The following is a 13,924-nucleotide window of genomic DNA, read 5'->3' on the forward strand; positions in this document are numbered from 1 at the left end:
TCCCACAGCCTTCCCGCCACCCCGTCACAAGACGCCCGACGCGTTGCGTCACAAAAACGCAAAGCGTCCCCGGCCGTCCCAGGAAGGGGCGGAGCCTAGCTCCGGGAGCGCAGCAACCACCGGCGCAATCGCATTGCAGCTCGCTAGCGCCGCGATTTGGGATTAAAGCGGGAGGGCGGAGCACACGGGCGCAGGCGTATCGTAGGACTCTGCTCCGTGAAGGCTCGGAGCGCTACAGGACCTAGAGATATGACGTCATTTCCGGCAACAGGTAGTTAGTGCTTCCGGGTCACGGTCACTTTGCGCCTGTATCTGGGTGACTTCTAGGCGGCGCGGCGCAGTCCATCCCCCTCCCTCTCGTCGCAGTTCTGCGCGGTCCTCGTTCCCTGTCCCCCTCTAGGTTTTTCTCTCAGCTTCTGCCACCGGTCGCTTGGGCTCGACGCGTCGTCGCCCGCCGCTGCATTTGGGAGGTGGGTGAGGGGCATAGTCCCGTCTTGGCCCTGCCTGCACCAGTCCATCGCCCCCTTCGCGCGGGTGTCCACTGTTTTGCCCTTTCCGCCATTTTCCTGCGGTGAAGGCGGACTAGCTGCAATCGGGGTCTGCGCTCTTGGGTGCTGGTGACTGCGGGAGGCGAGGGGTTTCCGGGGCGTACGGGTTGGAGAGATTTGTAGTGACGAACGAGTGTTGGGGTGTAGCTCGCTACCAGCAGGTGGGAGACGGTTTTGATGGCTGGTGGGTAGAGTGCAGGAGTCTTAGGCCACTGAGGGTTCGTTTCAGGGTTTTTCTTCGGAATGACGAGCTTTAAATGTCTTGAGAGGTCTTGGTAGTCTATAGGAAAGACGCTTTTGGTGGAAAAGAAAGGGATGCATTTGTCTCATACGATTTTTAAATGTAAGTCGTTTGCCCAAAAGGCTTCATTCATCCGTGAGTTCAATTTACCCCATTTCTTTTCCCTAAGGGATGACATGTAGTAGTCTTTTCCCTAAGGGATGACATGTAGTAGTAAGCCTTCGATGATAGCTTGTTTACTAAGAGAATTGTGGAAGGGCCGTCTTTTATTTTATTGAGAAACAAATGAGACAGTTTCAAAGCTGATTAATAGGACAGTTTCGATAATTAATACATTGTACATTGTTATCTTCTTAGTGGCTGTCCATAGTACAAGAAGCAGACAGGATATCCTGTCCAAACACTATTAGTACAAATCTTTCTTTTCATTGAATTAAGGGATTGTAGCTGCATATCTATCCAAACTTGTATATACAGATACAAAATGGTCTGGAAGGGCCTTCTTGTCATCCTCTGTATACCATTTTCTGTTTCCGTGTAAATTTTCAAAAATGAAAGCCATGATCTGATAATGAGCTTTGAAATAGTTATCTGCGATATGGTCTCTCAAATCCTGAGGTATGGGTTTTAAAAAGTCAAAGTAAGTGGGGAAAAAAAAAAAAAAAACGTGTGTTTTTTTTTTTTTTTTTTTTTTAATTTTTATTTATTTGTGTGTGTGTGTGTGTGTGTGTGTGTGTGTGTGGCCAGCTCAGCCCACCAGGGGGCGGGGCAGGCTGGCATGTGGTGCTGGGGGATTGAACCGTGGTCCCTGTGCTTTGCTAAGCTTGTTCTAAGTAGGCGCTTTAGACCAATGAGCCATCTCACCAGCCCCAAGACGTGTGTTTTTGGAGTGGTGCACATCTTTAATCTCATATACTTGCACAAAAGAAAAATGAATATTTCAGGCTAGAGAGGAAAATTTAGAGGATAAAGAGTTTGCTGTAGAATTTAAATCACAGAAGGGTATGTTGTCTTTGTTGTTAAGATTTTTTTCCCTCTTTGGAGTACAGCTTTATTGGAAAGGTTGCACATTTCCTGCTGTTTATTTTTAAAATGAGAACTTTTTTTTCTTGTTTTGGAAGGAATTATACAGATCATTCAGAATAGATTTCTGAAAGGATCCAGATGTAGGATAATGTGAAATGAACCAGTTTCAAGAGGGAAAAAAAATGTCAGTTTCATGGTTTTAACCTTATACTCATCAATGATAAGTGATAAAGCATTTTTTTTTCATTTTTTTAAAATTAATGGGCCAAATTTGAATAATCCAAATTATTTGTTAGGTTTAATGTTTGCATTTTTATGTCAAGTATTTAAAATGTAGTAATGTTTAGTAAGTATTAATTGCCATGTAGACCAGTAATTTATTGTTACCTGTGTTCAAACTATTATGATAGTTCCTAATACCTAGTGTAAATGTTTTTTACACAGGAAAGATGAATGGGCGGGCTGATTTTCGAGAGCCGAATGCAGAAGTTCCAAGACCAATTCCCAGTAACTATCATATTAAGTATTTATAATTAGAAGCATTTTCTATGTAAAGGAAATTTCACTGCCTGAGTAACAGTAGCAGTTGTTATTCATTAGGCAGTCACAGACTTGATTTAATGTTCTACTGGCGCCATCTTGAAATTCTTAGTAATTTCAATAAAGGTCCTGCGTTTTGATTTTGCACACAGTCACGTATATTAATTATGTAGCCAATGCTGACTAGCAGGTAGTGCTACTAAATTGTTTGAAGTCAAGGTTTGCCAAACGTACATTAGCCAATTGATTCATTACTTAATTTTCTTGAAAAAAATACTGAATGTCTTTTGTTAAAATTTGTACTAAGGTATTCTTCAGTTTTGGTTTTATTATTGGCATTTTATATTTTCCAATTTTCCTTGGTGAAAAGTCATAGGAGCTGATTACATTCCGACAGAGGAAGAAAGAAGAATGTTTGCAGAATGCAATGATGAAAGCTTCTGGTTCAGATGTGAGTTGAGTTTTCTTATCAGCATATTTTCATCTAAAATTTGCACCTGAAATTTAGACCTGAATTTTTATTTGAAGTTAGAGTAACTCCATAAAGAAATTCTCACACTTTGGCTTAGTATGGTTGTTGCTAAAAGAGATTAGTTAAGGAAATAGAGGTATGCTTATTTTAAGGTAGTTGCAGAATTGTTTTTCAAAACCATGGGCTAATTTTGTGAATAATATTTAGTTATATTTACTGAGCGTACATGGATTTTTTTTTTTTTTTTTTTGGCGGAACCGGGGATTGAACCCAGATTCTTGCGTTTGTCAGTCAAGCGCTTATCCTACTGAGCCATCTCCCCGGCCCCTGTACATGGATTTTATGAAAACAACCCCATGAGGTTGGTCAGTGCTGCTCTTTACAGATGAAAGCATTGAGGTTTAGAGATGTTAAATGAGCTAACTACTGTTACATAACTAGTAAGTCATGATGTCCGAACATGAAACCAAGTATGTCTGAAACAGAAGCTCCCAATTTTAATGCTTTTAACCACTACATAACAAATATTGATTACTTCCCATTTTAGTATTGTAAAATGTTACTATACTATTAACTCTTGATTCCTGTCTAGAAAGCTGATATTTCAAGATTTTTTTTAAAAAACAGTATTGAAAGCAGTATGTAAAATAGTCTTTTAAACAAAACCTAATATTGCTTCACCTAAAATCTGTAGTCCTGAACAGGTATGATGTGGTAATTGGAACAGAAGGGATGGTTAGAATTTTCTTTTTTTTAAATATATTTAGCAGAGGGCCTACAGGGTCTCACTACACAGACCTGGACTCATAGTGATCCTCCTGTCTTCAGCCTCCCAAGCACTGGGATTATAAGGCATGCACCACCACGCCCAGTGTCAAGTCTCAGCACACCTGGGGAATGGGGCCATCACCAGCACAGCATGCCAGGGATCGACCCTAGTCCCTGTGCTCTGCCTAAACAGGTGCTTTAGTCTGCTGTGCTATCTGGCCAGCCCATGGGATGGATGAAATTTTAGTTTTAGTTTCTGTTTTTGTGGAACCGGTGATTGAACTCAGGCCCTTGTGCTTGCCAGGCAAGTACTTATTCTACTGAACTAACTCCCCGGCCCCTGGATGAAATTTTAAAGTGCAAAATGATAAGGTATATTTTTTCATCAACCTGTATACTTACAGTATACTGGATACTTTGCTTGGAAGATAAGTTTGATGAGATAGTCTTTGACCTGATGTTGTTGAAACAAAGATAACACATGAAACATACCGAGAAAGATGCTATTCATAGCTGTAGTAAGAGTTATAAGAGGGGCTGGGGAGATGGCTCAGTAGCATAAGTGCTTGCGTGGGAAGTGCAAGAGCCTGAGTTCAGGGGCTGGAGAGATGGCTCAGTGGTCTAAAGCACCTACTTGAAACAAGCTTGGCAAAGCACAGGGACCTCGGTTCGATCCTCCAGCACCACATGCCAGCCAGCCCCGCCCCCTGGTGGACTGAGCTGGCCACACACACACAGACACACACACACACACAATAAATAAATGTAATAAATAAAAATAAATTTAAAGAGCCTGAGTTCAATCCCCAGTTCCGCCAAAAAAAAAAAAAAAAAAATAGTTATAAGAGATAGTTATAGGGCTGGAGAGATGGCTCAGTGGTCTAAAGCACCTACTTAGAACAAGCTTAGCAAAAGCACAGGGACCACGGTTCAATCCCCCAGCACCACATGCCAGCCAGCCCTGCCCCCTGGTGGGCTGAGCTGGCCTCTCTCTCTCTCTCTCTCTCAAATAAATAAATTAAAAAAAAAAAAAAAGAGATAGTTATAATTGAGCAAAGGCAAAATCTACAGTAACCTTAAGGCTAATCTGATAAAGCAGAAGTCTTTTTTTTTTTTAATCTCCATCATGATATTTTATTTTGTTTCTGAAACAGCAGTCAGAATCTTCAAAAAAAAAAAAAAGGGCAGAACTAGAAGTACAATCAAAACTTCTGCATCATAAGCGTTTTGGTCCTAAAACTGAGTTAAGCAAGGCAAAGCAACTTTCCTCCAAACTAAATAGGTCCCCAGTATTCCACCTCACTGAGCTTTTAAACACCAAGTGCTTAGGACTTAATACACAGCCATCCTGGTTGTGGCTGTGTTAATTATGCCTAAAGAGCTTAATACCCACCTAGATCCAGAGGTGGAAGAACACATACCATGTGATGGGCAGAAGCAGACTGTAAAAGCAAAGGCTGGCTGTACTTGTGCAGCCCTGTGGGAAGTCTTCCTCTACCAAGGCTGAATAGAACAGTCCTGCTAAGGAGATCAGTGGAATAAGCATAGTCAGCATAGGCAGAGACAGAAACATTCTTCCTCACTCACAAACTGCTGCCACCCTGTTTTAAAGTGTATATAAGAATTAAGAAATTGTAGCTGTGTTTTTTAAAAATGATGATTCAGTGCTGCTCTGTTTCTTCTTGCTTCTTCTGTTGATGTGTTGCTCTAGCTGCTTGTGGTATCATGTTAACAATCCCATCAATGATTGGATAGGCTATCCCAGCTCTTCATTGATCAGTTCATTTGTGGGTGCTTCATTTCGGAGCAGCTTCTTGGAGAGTGGGCACACCAGGAACTCCAGCAGTGGTGGGGTGGCTGCTCTGCCCCCAGGCTTGCACCCCCAGAAGTCTTTCTTGAGAATAGAAAACAACACACTAGTGAGGAGCTAAAAGTTTGACTTACTGTATGTTTAGTTTCTTGGGCAGTAGGAAGAATGTAGGTTTTCAGAGAAAGATTAGTGTCCATTGTGGGTTAGAAGAGTGAGAAGTAGTACTGCTGAGATCTTTTATAAGCTTTTAATGATAAGCATATAGTTTTTGACTACGTTGTCATTTGAACTGATAATGAAAGATTTTTGAAAGGACATGTAGGATTTCAGAAAGATTGACTAATGGGGAATGAAGGAAAAGAGGTAATAATTTCGAGATAGTCCAGTTTATGTCATTGCTGATTAAAAGATATAGTTAGAATTTTGTTTTTGGAGGAAGAAACAGATTGTCATTTTGCATTCATGGTGGAACAGATTTCATATCTGATGACATAGGAAAAATGTTTAACATTCTAAACAGCTATAACCTTATGTTAAAAGTATGATAAAGAATATTGATCTATCAGCAGGATTTCTATGTCTAATTATTGATAGTAGGACATGTAGTATATGAACAGTAAGAAGTGTAATTTTTGTATGTTAAAATGGGTTAATCCCAAATTGAAGAGGCAGAAAGCATGTAGTAAGTACAGGCTTAAAAAAGCTTAATTGTATATCTGGTCTACTGGAAGATCTGGAAGATTACAGCATTCAGAAATTAACAACTAGCAGCAGTTACAGCAGCAATTGACCTTTTCTTTTTCTTTTGGTGGTACCAGGGCTTGAAACTGGGCTTTTGCACTGAACTACATCACCAACCTTTCCTTATTTTGAGACATGGTCTCTTATTCTCTTGTGTTGCACAAGCTGAGCTTGAACTTGTTGATCCTCCTGCCTCAGCCTCAGAGTGTTGGGATTACAGGCATGCACCACCATACCTGGCCAGTAACTGACTAAAGCAGCAATAACTTAGCTGTTATATATTATAACATCAGATATTCAATGCATAAGGAACTGTAGCTATAACCAGATGGTAAGAATTTCAACATACAGTTAACAGGAGAACTTCATAGACAATGTTAGGGAAATTTTGTATTTTAACATTTGTATCTTCAAATAAGATACTCCGTGTAGTATGTAACATGTCCATGTTATGTAAATGAATAAGGGAATTCATATTATATGGGAATGTCAACTTGGAGCTGTTAATGAGAAAAGGATGGTGAGCAAAGCAGGAATATGTAGAAAACTACTGATGGTATTTATACCTTCTTGAAATCTGTTAAGTATATTAGTTTTGGTTTAAAATTAGGCTTGTTGTTTTAGACTTTTCTTTTTTAAAAAAAAATCATTGTATTTGTTTATTTGGTACAGGGTCTCGCTACACAGCTCCAACTTGTAGTGATCCTCCTATCTCAGCCTCCCCAGCACTGGGATTATAGATGTGTACCACCACACCCAGTTTCAGTGGCCAGCATGGCATGCAGTATTAGGGATCGATCCCAGGCCCTAGACTCTTTTCTTTAAGTTGTTTCTTAGATTTTTTTTTGTCGTCGTTGTGATACCAGGGATCAAACTTGGGACCCTGCACTTGACAGGCAGGCGCTTGTGCTGCTGAGCTATATCCCTGACCCCAAGATGTTTCTTCTCTAATTTACTTTCTTTCATCATAAAGTATAACTGTGAAGGTATCTTATTTCCAATTGTTGAAAATTTGACTCTACATACTGCCCCAGAACCAATGTGTATGCTCAAACACATACAAGTAGTAGAAAAATCAGTACTTTAAAGATAACTTAGTTGTGTATTAGTTCTTCATTGCATATTACAATAACTCTCAGCTTCTGGAATTAATGAAAACTCATAGTCTGATTTGCATCAGTTTTAGATTATATCAAAATATTTCATAACATATCATTGCGTTTCAAATGAAAAGTATGATCAGGAAGACCATGGACTCAGCCCCGCCTGATGGTCTGAATTCAAATCCTACATCCTAGGTGTGAGATTTCGACAAGTTCCTGTCTATGTTGTTTCCTTATCTGTTAAGCAGGGATGATGACTACCTATCACATGAAATTGTTATGAGGATTAAATCATTTAGTTCAATTTAACTGTATAAATATTGGCTATCTTTGTTAAGTGGCTGTTGATGTTATTGTGATTAATAAATGTTCCTATTAAAAATTGTGAATTTAGAATAACATTTTATTGGGAGCGGGAGAACAGTGCAAGGAATTATAGGTATCCTTGAATTGAATATAGTTTGGACTATATTCATAATGTAGAACAGATTTTGGTTTGCCTAAGGAAATATATTAACAGACTAAAATAAGAATCACATAATATAATGGACTGCTTTACATGGATATAAAATTTGGGTTCTAATTCAGCCATACTACAAATCAATTATCTGTGTTGCTTTGAGCATATGACCTTGTAGATAATCAGTTTATTCTGATTAAGAGGACTAGATAACCTTCAGAATCTTTTAAGTTTTACCATTATCTTTCAGTGTGACATGAGATAAAGCATGAGTTAGGCCTAAGCCATCATCCTTTTATAACATGTGAAGTTAAGAGATATGTGCAAACAGGTAATGGAAGAACTACTATTGGAAACTCCTTAACCTGATTATTGCTCTTTGCATTAACTGAAGAAGCATTGTCCGTTGTAGAGATGGCTAACTAACTCATCACCTTTTATCCTTATATAATTCTTCAGTGCTACGTGTTACAGTCCTTGAACCAGGCTGAATTTAAAGGGATTTGTCTTTTGAAAAGCCTTAAATCATAATACATGAAGGCATCTAACCAGCCAGGATTAAAGAAATCATTTTCCCAAACAAGGTAAAATTTGTTAGTAAGTAGAATAGGAAGGAGTCAAACCTTAGGGTTTCTGCACATTGTGCCCAATAGAGGAACCCTATTCCAAAGTTAATGGATTTTAATCATAAGGTTTCTCTAACAATTCAGGTGTCTCAGTTATTTCTGTGCTTAAATTGCCCATGTATAACTTAATTTAAACCAGAGTTGAGCAAATGGCAGACATGGATCAAATTTTTTCATATACAGTAAGCAAACAAAATAGTTGTATTTTGATGTGATTGAGGAAAAGGAGGAAGACTATCTTGTTGCATTTGCAAATTACATAATTTTTGCATTCATAAATAAAGTTTTATTTGAACACAGATAACGTTCATTTTTTATGTATTGTCTGTGGATGCTTTTGCCATAAAACAGTAGTTGAGTAGTTAGAGCAACTAATAGACTACAGAGCCCTGATATTTATCATCTGGCTCTTTGTAGAGCCAAATGCCAACCCTGAGGTAGGAACAGCATTGTTTATGGTATCCACTGACCACATGTAGCTATTTAATTTAAAGTGAACGGATGTAAAGCAAAATCAAGGAAAGGAGAATGGGGTGAAGCGCAGAGGAAGTCAGGCACAAACTTCTAAGAGTCTTCTCCCAGTGGAACCCATTAGCCACCCAGTAGCAACTCTTATTAAATGTTACATTATCATTGAAACTCATTAGAAGCTCATTGTCGGGTATTTTTATTGGGGGCTGGTTAAGTAAACATGCTTAGCCTAATAAGTACCTGAATACCAGACTCCTAGATATAAAGCAGGTGTTCGGTGTGAATTGGGTTTGTGTAAACAGGTTAAGCACAATAAAAAAACTCCTTTTTTTTTTTTTTTTTAAACATTTATTTATTTATTTATTTATTGTGTGTGTATGTGTGTGTGGCCAGCTCAGCCCACTAGGGGACAGGGCTGGCTGGCATGTGGTGCTGGGGGATCGAACCGCAGTCCCTGTGCCTTGCCAAGCTTGTTTCAAGTAGGTGCTTTAGACCACTGAACCATCTCACCAGCCCCTGAGACACTTCTGTCATGTAAAGAACTATTAGGTAGGTGCTCAGACCTAGTTGCTTGCCACATTGCATTAGGAACTCTTATCCTTGCAGAAAATTGTCAACTTCTTATGTAGAGAATAGTGATTCATAGCTGTTTGTAAATTATAAGTCTCTGAAGTTGTAATGACAGTTTTGGGTATTTTTATTCTTTTTTTTTTTTTAATTTTATTTGTGTGTGTGTGTGTGTGTGTGTGGCCAGCTCAGCCCACCAGGGGGCGGGGCTGGCTGGCATGTGGTGCTGGGGGATTGAACCGCGGTCCCTGTGCTTTTTTGCTAAGCTTGTTCTAAGTAGGTGCTCCAGACCACTGAGCCATCTCTCCAGCCCTGGGTATTTTTATTCTTGAGTTAGTAAGTATACACACATTTTCATGTAGTTTTGTGTACTTTTAAAGAACATTTAACATACTTTTTTTATTCTTGCCCCGGGCAATTGTATTGTGATTCAGTGTAATACAGAGTTTAAAATCTTGAAATCTGGTATTAGATTTCATTAACTTCTGAGACTTGCCATTGAATTAGCTGTATGGCCTTGACTAAGTTTCTTAGCATCTCTAAGCTTCAATCTCCTTATCTGTAAAAGGGTGATAATATTATCTACCTTGTAAATACCATGATAAAAAGTGAGATATTGCACATAACACAAATAAGAGCACACTTAGCATGCAGCATGGAATTTAGTCATTATTCAATAGTAGCTTATTTATAATCTAGCCTCTCCTGTATTTTTTCCTCTTTTATCTGACTTCAGAGGTAGCCTTCAGGAGCCCTGGGGAGATGGCTCAGTGGAATAAACGCTTCCCTAGCAAGCGCAAAGGTCTGAGTTCAATCCCTGGTTGCACCAAAAAAAAAAAAGAAGTAGCCTTTAGTCAATGTTGTCTTAGTTGATTTTTAATATATTGCTACCTCTTTTGGAACATAAGTGCAGATGGTTCTAGAATTACATTTCTTAACATTTTGTAATGTTTTTAATTTAAAATGCTCTCAGGTTTTAACCACCTGTATAACCAATACATTTTTAAAAATCAAAGTCTGTTTTAAATAGGCCTAGTTGTAAAATGTATTCCTAGATGGTTTAATAATATTAATTCCCTAATGAAATCAAGATAAAATCTTTTCCTTTTGTAAATATTGACAAATTATTTTTCTCCCAATAGCTGTGCCTTTGGCTGCCACCAGTATGTTGATTACGCAAGGACTAATTAGTAAAGGTAAATGATTAAATTTTGAATTTACTTAGTCTTTTGGATATGTTTATTTTTGTGATTCATAAATAAGGAAAGGTAATTGTCTTACTAAGTGTAATCATTGGTGAATTTCTCCAATATTAGAAAAGTTTTGTCTATGTGGAATCATCTGGATTTGAGAATTTGAAGCAGTCCTGCACAGAACATCATTAATAATCTGTGAAAGCAAGAAAATAACTAACTTAAACTTGTGGATAGTTTGGGAGTAGAGTGACAGACCTTGTGTACGTGATTAGCTCAGTAGCTACACTCTTCCTTTGTTAGAAATGCAAATTAATGGGCCCCATTCCAGGCCTAGGTAGTCAGAATCTGAGGTAAAGTTCTGGAATCTGTTTTAATAAACCCAGGTGATTATTGGGCATTAGTTTAAAGTTCAGTAGCTGCCAGTTATAGTGATGCATACCTGTAATTCTGGCATTCTGGGAAGCTAGGGCAGGAGGACAGCAAGTTTAACTCCTGCCTGGGCAAGTTAGTATGAGACATTAGAAGAAAAATAGTAAAATCCTCAAGAAATCAAAAAATAACAAATGCTGGAAAGGCTATGCGAAAAAAGAAATCTTTCTACGTTTGTTGATGTGTAAGCTGGTACAAACACTGTGGAAATCAGTGTAGAGATTCCTCAAAAAAACTAAAATTAGAAATTCCAGTTTCTCAACTATTTCTCAAGTCTCTTCCTTTAAGAGTTAAAAGTATATTACAGTGATGCATGCATATGTGTGTATATAGGACCACAACTCTTAATAGCTAAATCTTAGAAGCAGCCTTTATTTTTCATCAGCAGATGAATGGATAAAAGAACTGTGGTATATGTTACTTAGCCTTAAAGGATAAATTTGACTCATTTATGGGAAAATAGGTGCACCTAATTACCCTAAAGCATAGCAAAATACAGAGGCTTAAGTATTGTATGGTTTCTCTTATATGAGAAACTCAAAGTATAATTTAAAGCTAAAAAAAAAAAAGAGGTGGATCTTTTGCAAATGGAAAGGGGATCTTGAGATGGAAGGAGAGGAGAAGGGCAGGTAAAAGGATTGAACTGCAATACCAACTCCCTAAGCTGAATGTATTCATTATGTATCACAAACGTATTGATTTTTAAAAAGGGAACTGGAGACATACTTCATGAAGGCACCATACCTCATTGTTAAGGCCAGTAGCTACCTGAACCAACATCACTTGGGGGTTGAGAGTCAGGATGAGTTAACATTTAAAAAAAATAATTAGAATCTCAGGGAGCCAGCCAGTAATCTATTTTTTATTAAGTCTCCAAAGAGATTTTATTGCCCCAAATTCTATTGGCTTAAGTAGTACAGCTTATTCCTGTGAATTAAGTATTATCAGTTTCTGTATCTTAAAATTTGGTGGTACAGGCAGTGCTCAGCACATGTACTTAGGGGTACTATCTGTCTGGTGTACCCCAGTGTCCCATAAAAGGGAAACTTAAAAAAAGTAAAGAACTTGAGATATACTTGTACCTATGTGTCCTTTAAAACTGAGGTGTTTTGTACACAGATTGGTCCCATATTGTGAAAAAAACTATAAATTACATTACTCTGTAGGAAAAACTGGCACAATAGAGAAATAGTATCCATTATTGTTGTGCCTATTTAGCATAATTTTGTCATTTACTAATATTAGATCCAAATGAGGGGGTTATAAGTGAAATGTAGTAGCTGCTGGGCAATGTAAACACACACTGAGGAGAATAGAAAATTTAAATAATAAGCTACTGAGTTGAAAATATTCAGAGTTGTGGATAATGATCTTTCCAAGAAAAATCTCTGTAGGCTTGATATAATTAAGGATGTAAAGAGATGCAAGTATGTTATGTACATGTACCAGTTCCCCATGATAAATGTAATCATGTGCTGCAAACATGTACTGATCAAATTCTTCCAAACAGTATGCTTTTTTTGGAAGGAGTAGGTTTTTAAGGATGCACAGGATTTAAATTAAAAAGAAAAGGAATGTTTGAGAAGATCTGGTAATTATGACAATAAACATGGTTCTTGGGTGGGGCACTGAGGAGGCTGACACGAATAGAGGTGCAATCCTGCAACGAATGGAAAAAAAAAAAAAAACAGCTAAGTTTGAACCAGGAAAAATTGTAATTTGGAAGAGGGCATGAAAGGGGAAAAGCTTTGGAGGTTTGAGGTTTATGTGAAGTTTAAGATTTTTCTACCACTTGGCAATAAGATAGAAACTAGAGACTTGAGGAAAAAAAATTGCTAATCTACCAAGACATGTTGCATTTAAGCCAAATACCTGGTATTTTATATTTATCTACAGTGAGTCATACTCAACATGGTCTTGCTGTTACCTGTTTGTTCTTAATCTATCAAAAGAGAACAGAGAACACTGAAAAAAGAAAATCCTTTTTTATACATCTTTCCAGCTGCCTTTGCCTCAAATTTGAAATCTGACTTCATGAAGGAACATTTCACTTTTTACTTCTTTTGGCCCCATCTGTCCTACATTATCCATGAATTTTTTTTCATTTATTGAAACTTTAAAAGATTACCAAACATAGCATCCTTGCTGCTTAAATTTGTTGTAGTTTTTGTTTTTGGCCAACATTATACAACCTTAACCATTTATTTTTTTCTTCCTCCCTTCCTTCCTGGGAATTGAGAAGAAATGAGAGCTATATTCTTAGCTTTTTTGTTTTGAGATAGCGTCTTGCAAATTTGCCCAGGCTGGCCTTGAACTTGTAATACTTCTGTCTTTGTCTCAGCCTTCGGAGTAGTGGAATTGGAAGAGTGTCCAGTTTTTCCTTTTGGTTCCCTCCCCAACTAATTCTTGAATCATTCTTTTCATTTCACATGTGTAATTGCATAGTTCTAGAATTTCCCTTCTACTTCAGGCAATTGTTAAATTCTTTTCATGTTTTTTGAGTATGTAACAATGTATTGCATGCTTTGTGGTGGATAGCACTAAAAACAAATACATGACCTCTTGGTGTTTAGATCTTCATTTATTGGTCTTTCTCTGCATGTATTAGTATTGGTGTTGGAGTTCTGTGGATTTTAGTTTTCAGTCTGTACTTTTTTTGTGTGGGGCTATGGTGCTGAAGGTTAAACACAGGACTTACATCATAAAGCTATCCTCTGAGTCCAAATTTTTTTACTTCCATCTACAGTAATATGGGCTCTAGTTATCATAGGAGCTGTATTAGTCACTTTTCCATTGCTGGCACAAAATACTTCACATCCACCATTTAAAGAAGGAGGTTTAGGGGCTGGGGAGGTGACTCAGTGGAATAAACGCTTGCCTGGCAAGTGTAGGGGCTTGAGTTCAATCCCCAGTTCTGCCAAAAAAA

At 38.0% G+C, this 13,924-nt stretch overlaps 2 protein-coding genes across 6 annotated transcripts in view; one reads left to right on the top strand and one right to left on the bottom strand.

Annotated features, from left to right (window-relative positions):
• Positions 1-284: 284 nt before the first annotated feature.
• Positions 285-13,924, top strand: part of Ociad1 (OCIA domain containing 1) — a 28,896-nt gene continuing 15,256 nt past the window's right edge. Inside the window, exons 1-4 of one of the 5 annotated variants that reach the window (XM_004627495.3) lie at positions 285-470; positions 2,260-2,322; positions 2,726-2,806; positions 10,516-10,569. In XM_004627495.3, the coding sequence (XP_004627552.1) occupies positions 2,265-2,322; positions 2,726-2,806; positions 10,516-10,569 (193 nt within the window). In that variant the 5' untranslated portion in view covers positions 285-470; positions 2,260-2,264. Of the gene's footprint in view, positions 471-538; positions 612-2,259; positions 2,323-2,725; positions 2,807-10,515; positions 10,570-13,924 lie in introns of those variants that run through there. The other 4 variants (XM_004627494.2, XM_004627493.3, XM_023710942.1 and 1 more) reach the window with 4 other exon arrangements.
• LOC111815638 (phosphatidylinositol N-acetylglucosaminyltransferase subunit Y-like) lies at positions 4,989-5,168 on the bottom strand. The gene has a single exon (XM_023710944.1). It carries the CDS (start codon positions 5,166-5,168, stop codon positions 4,989-4,991), a length of 180 nt encoding a protein of 59 aa, XP_023566712.1.

This window comes from Octodon degus, unplaced genomic scaffold (assembly GCF_000260255.1).
Source record: "Octodon degus isolate 3935 unplaced genomic scaffold, OctDeg1.0 scaffold00019, whole genome shotgun sequence".
Lineage (NCBI taxonomy): Eukaryota > Metazoa > Chordata > Mammalia > Rodentia > Octodontidae > Octodon > Octodon degus.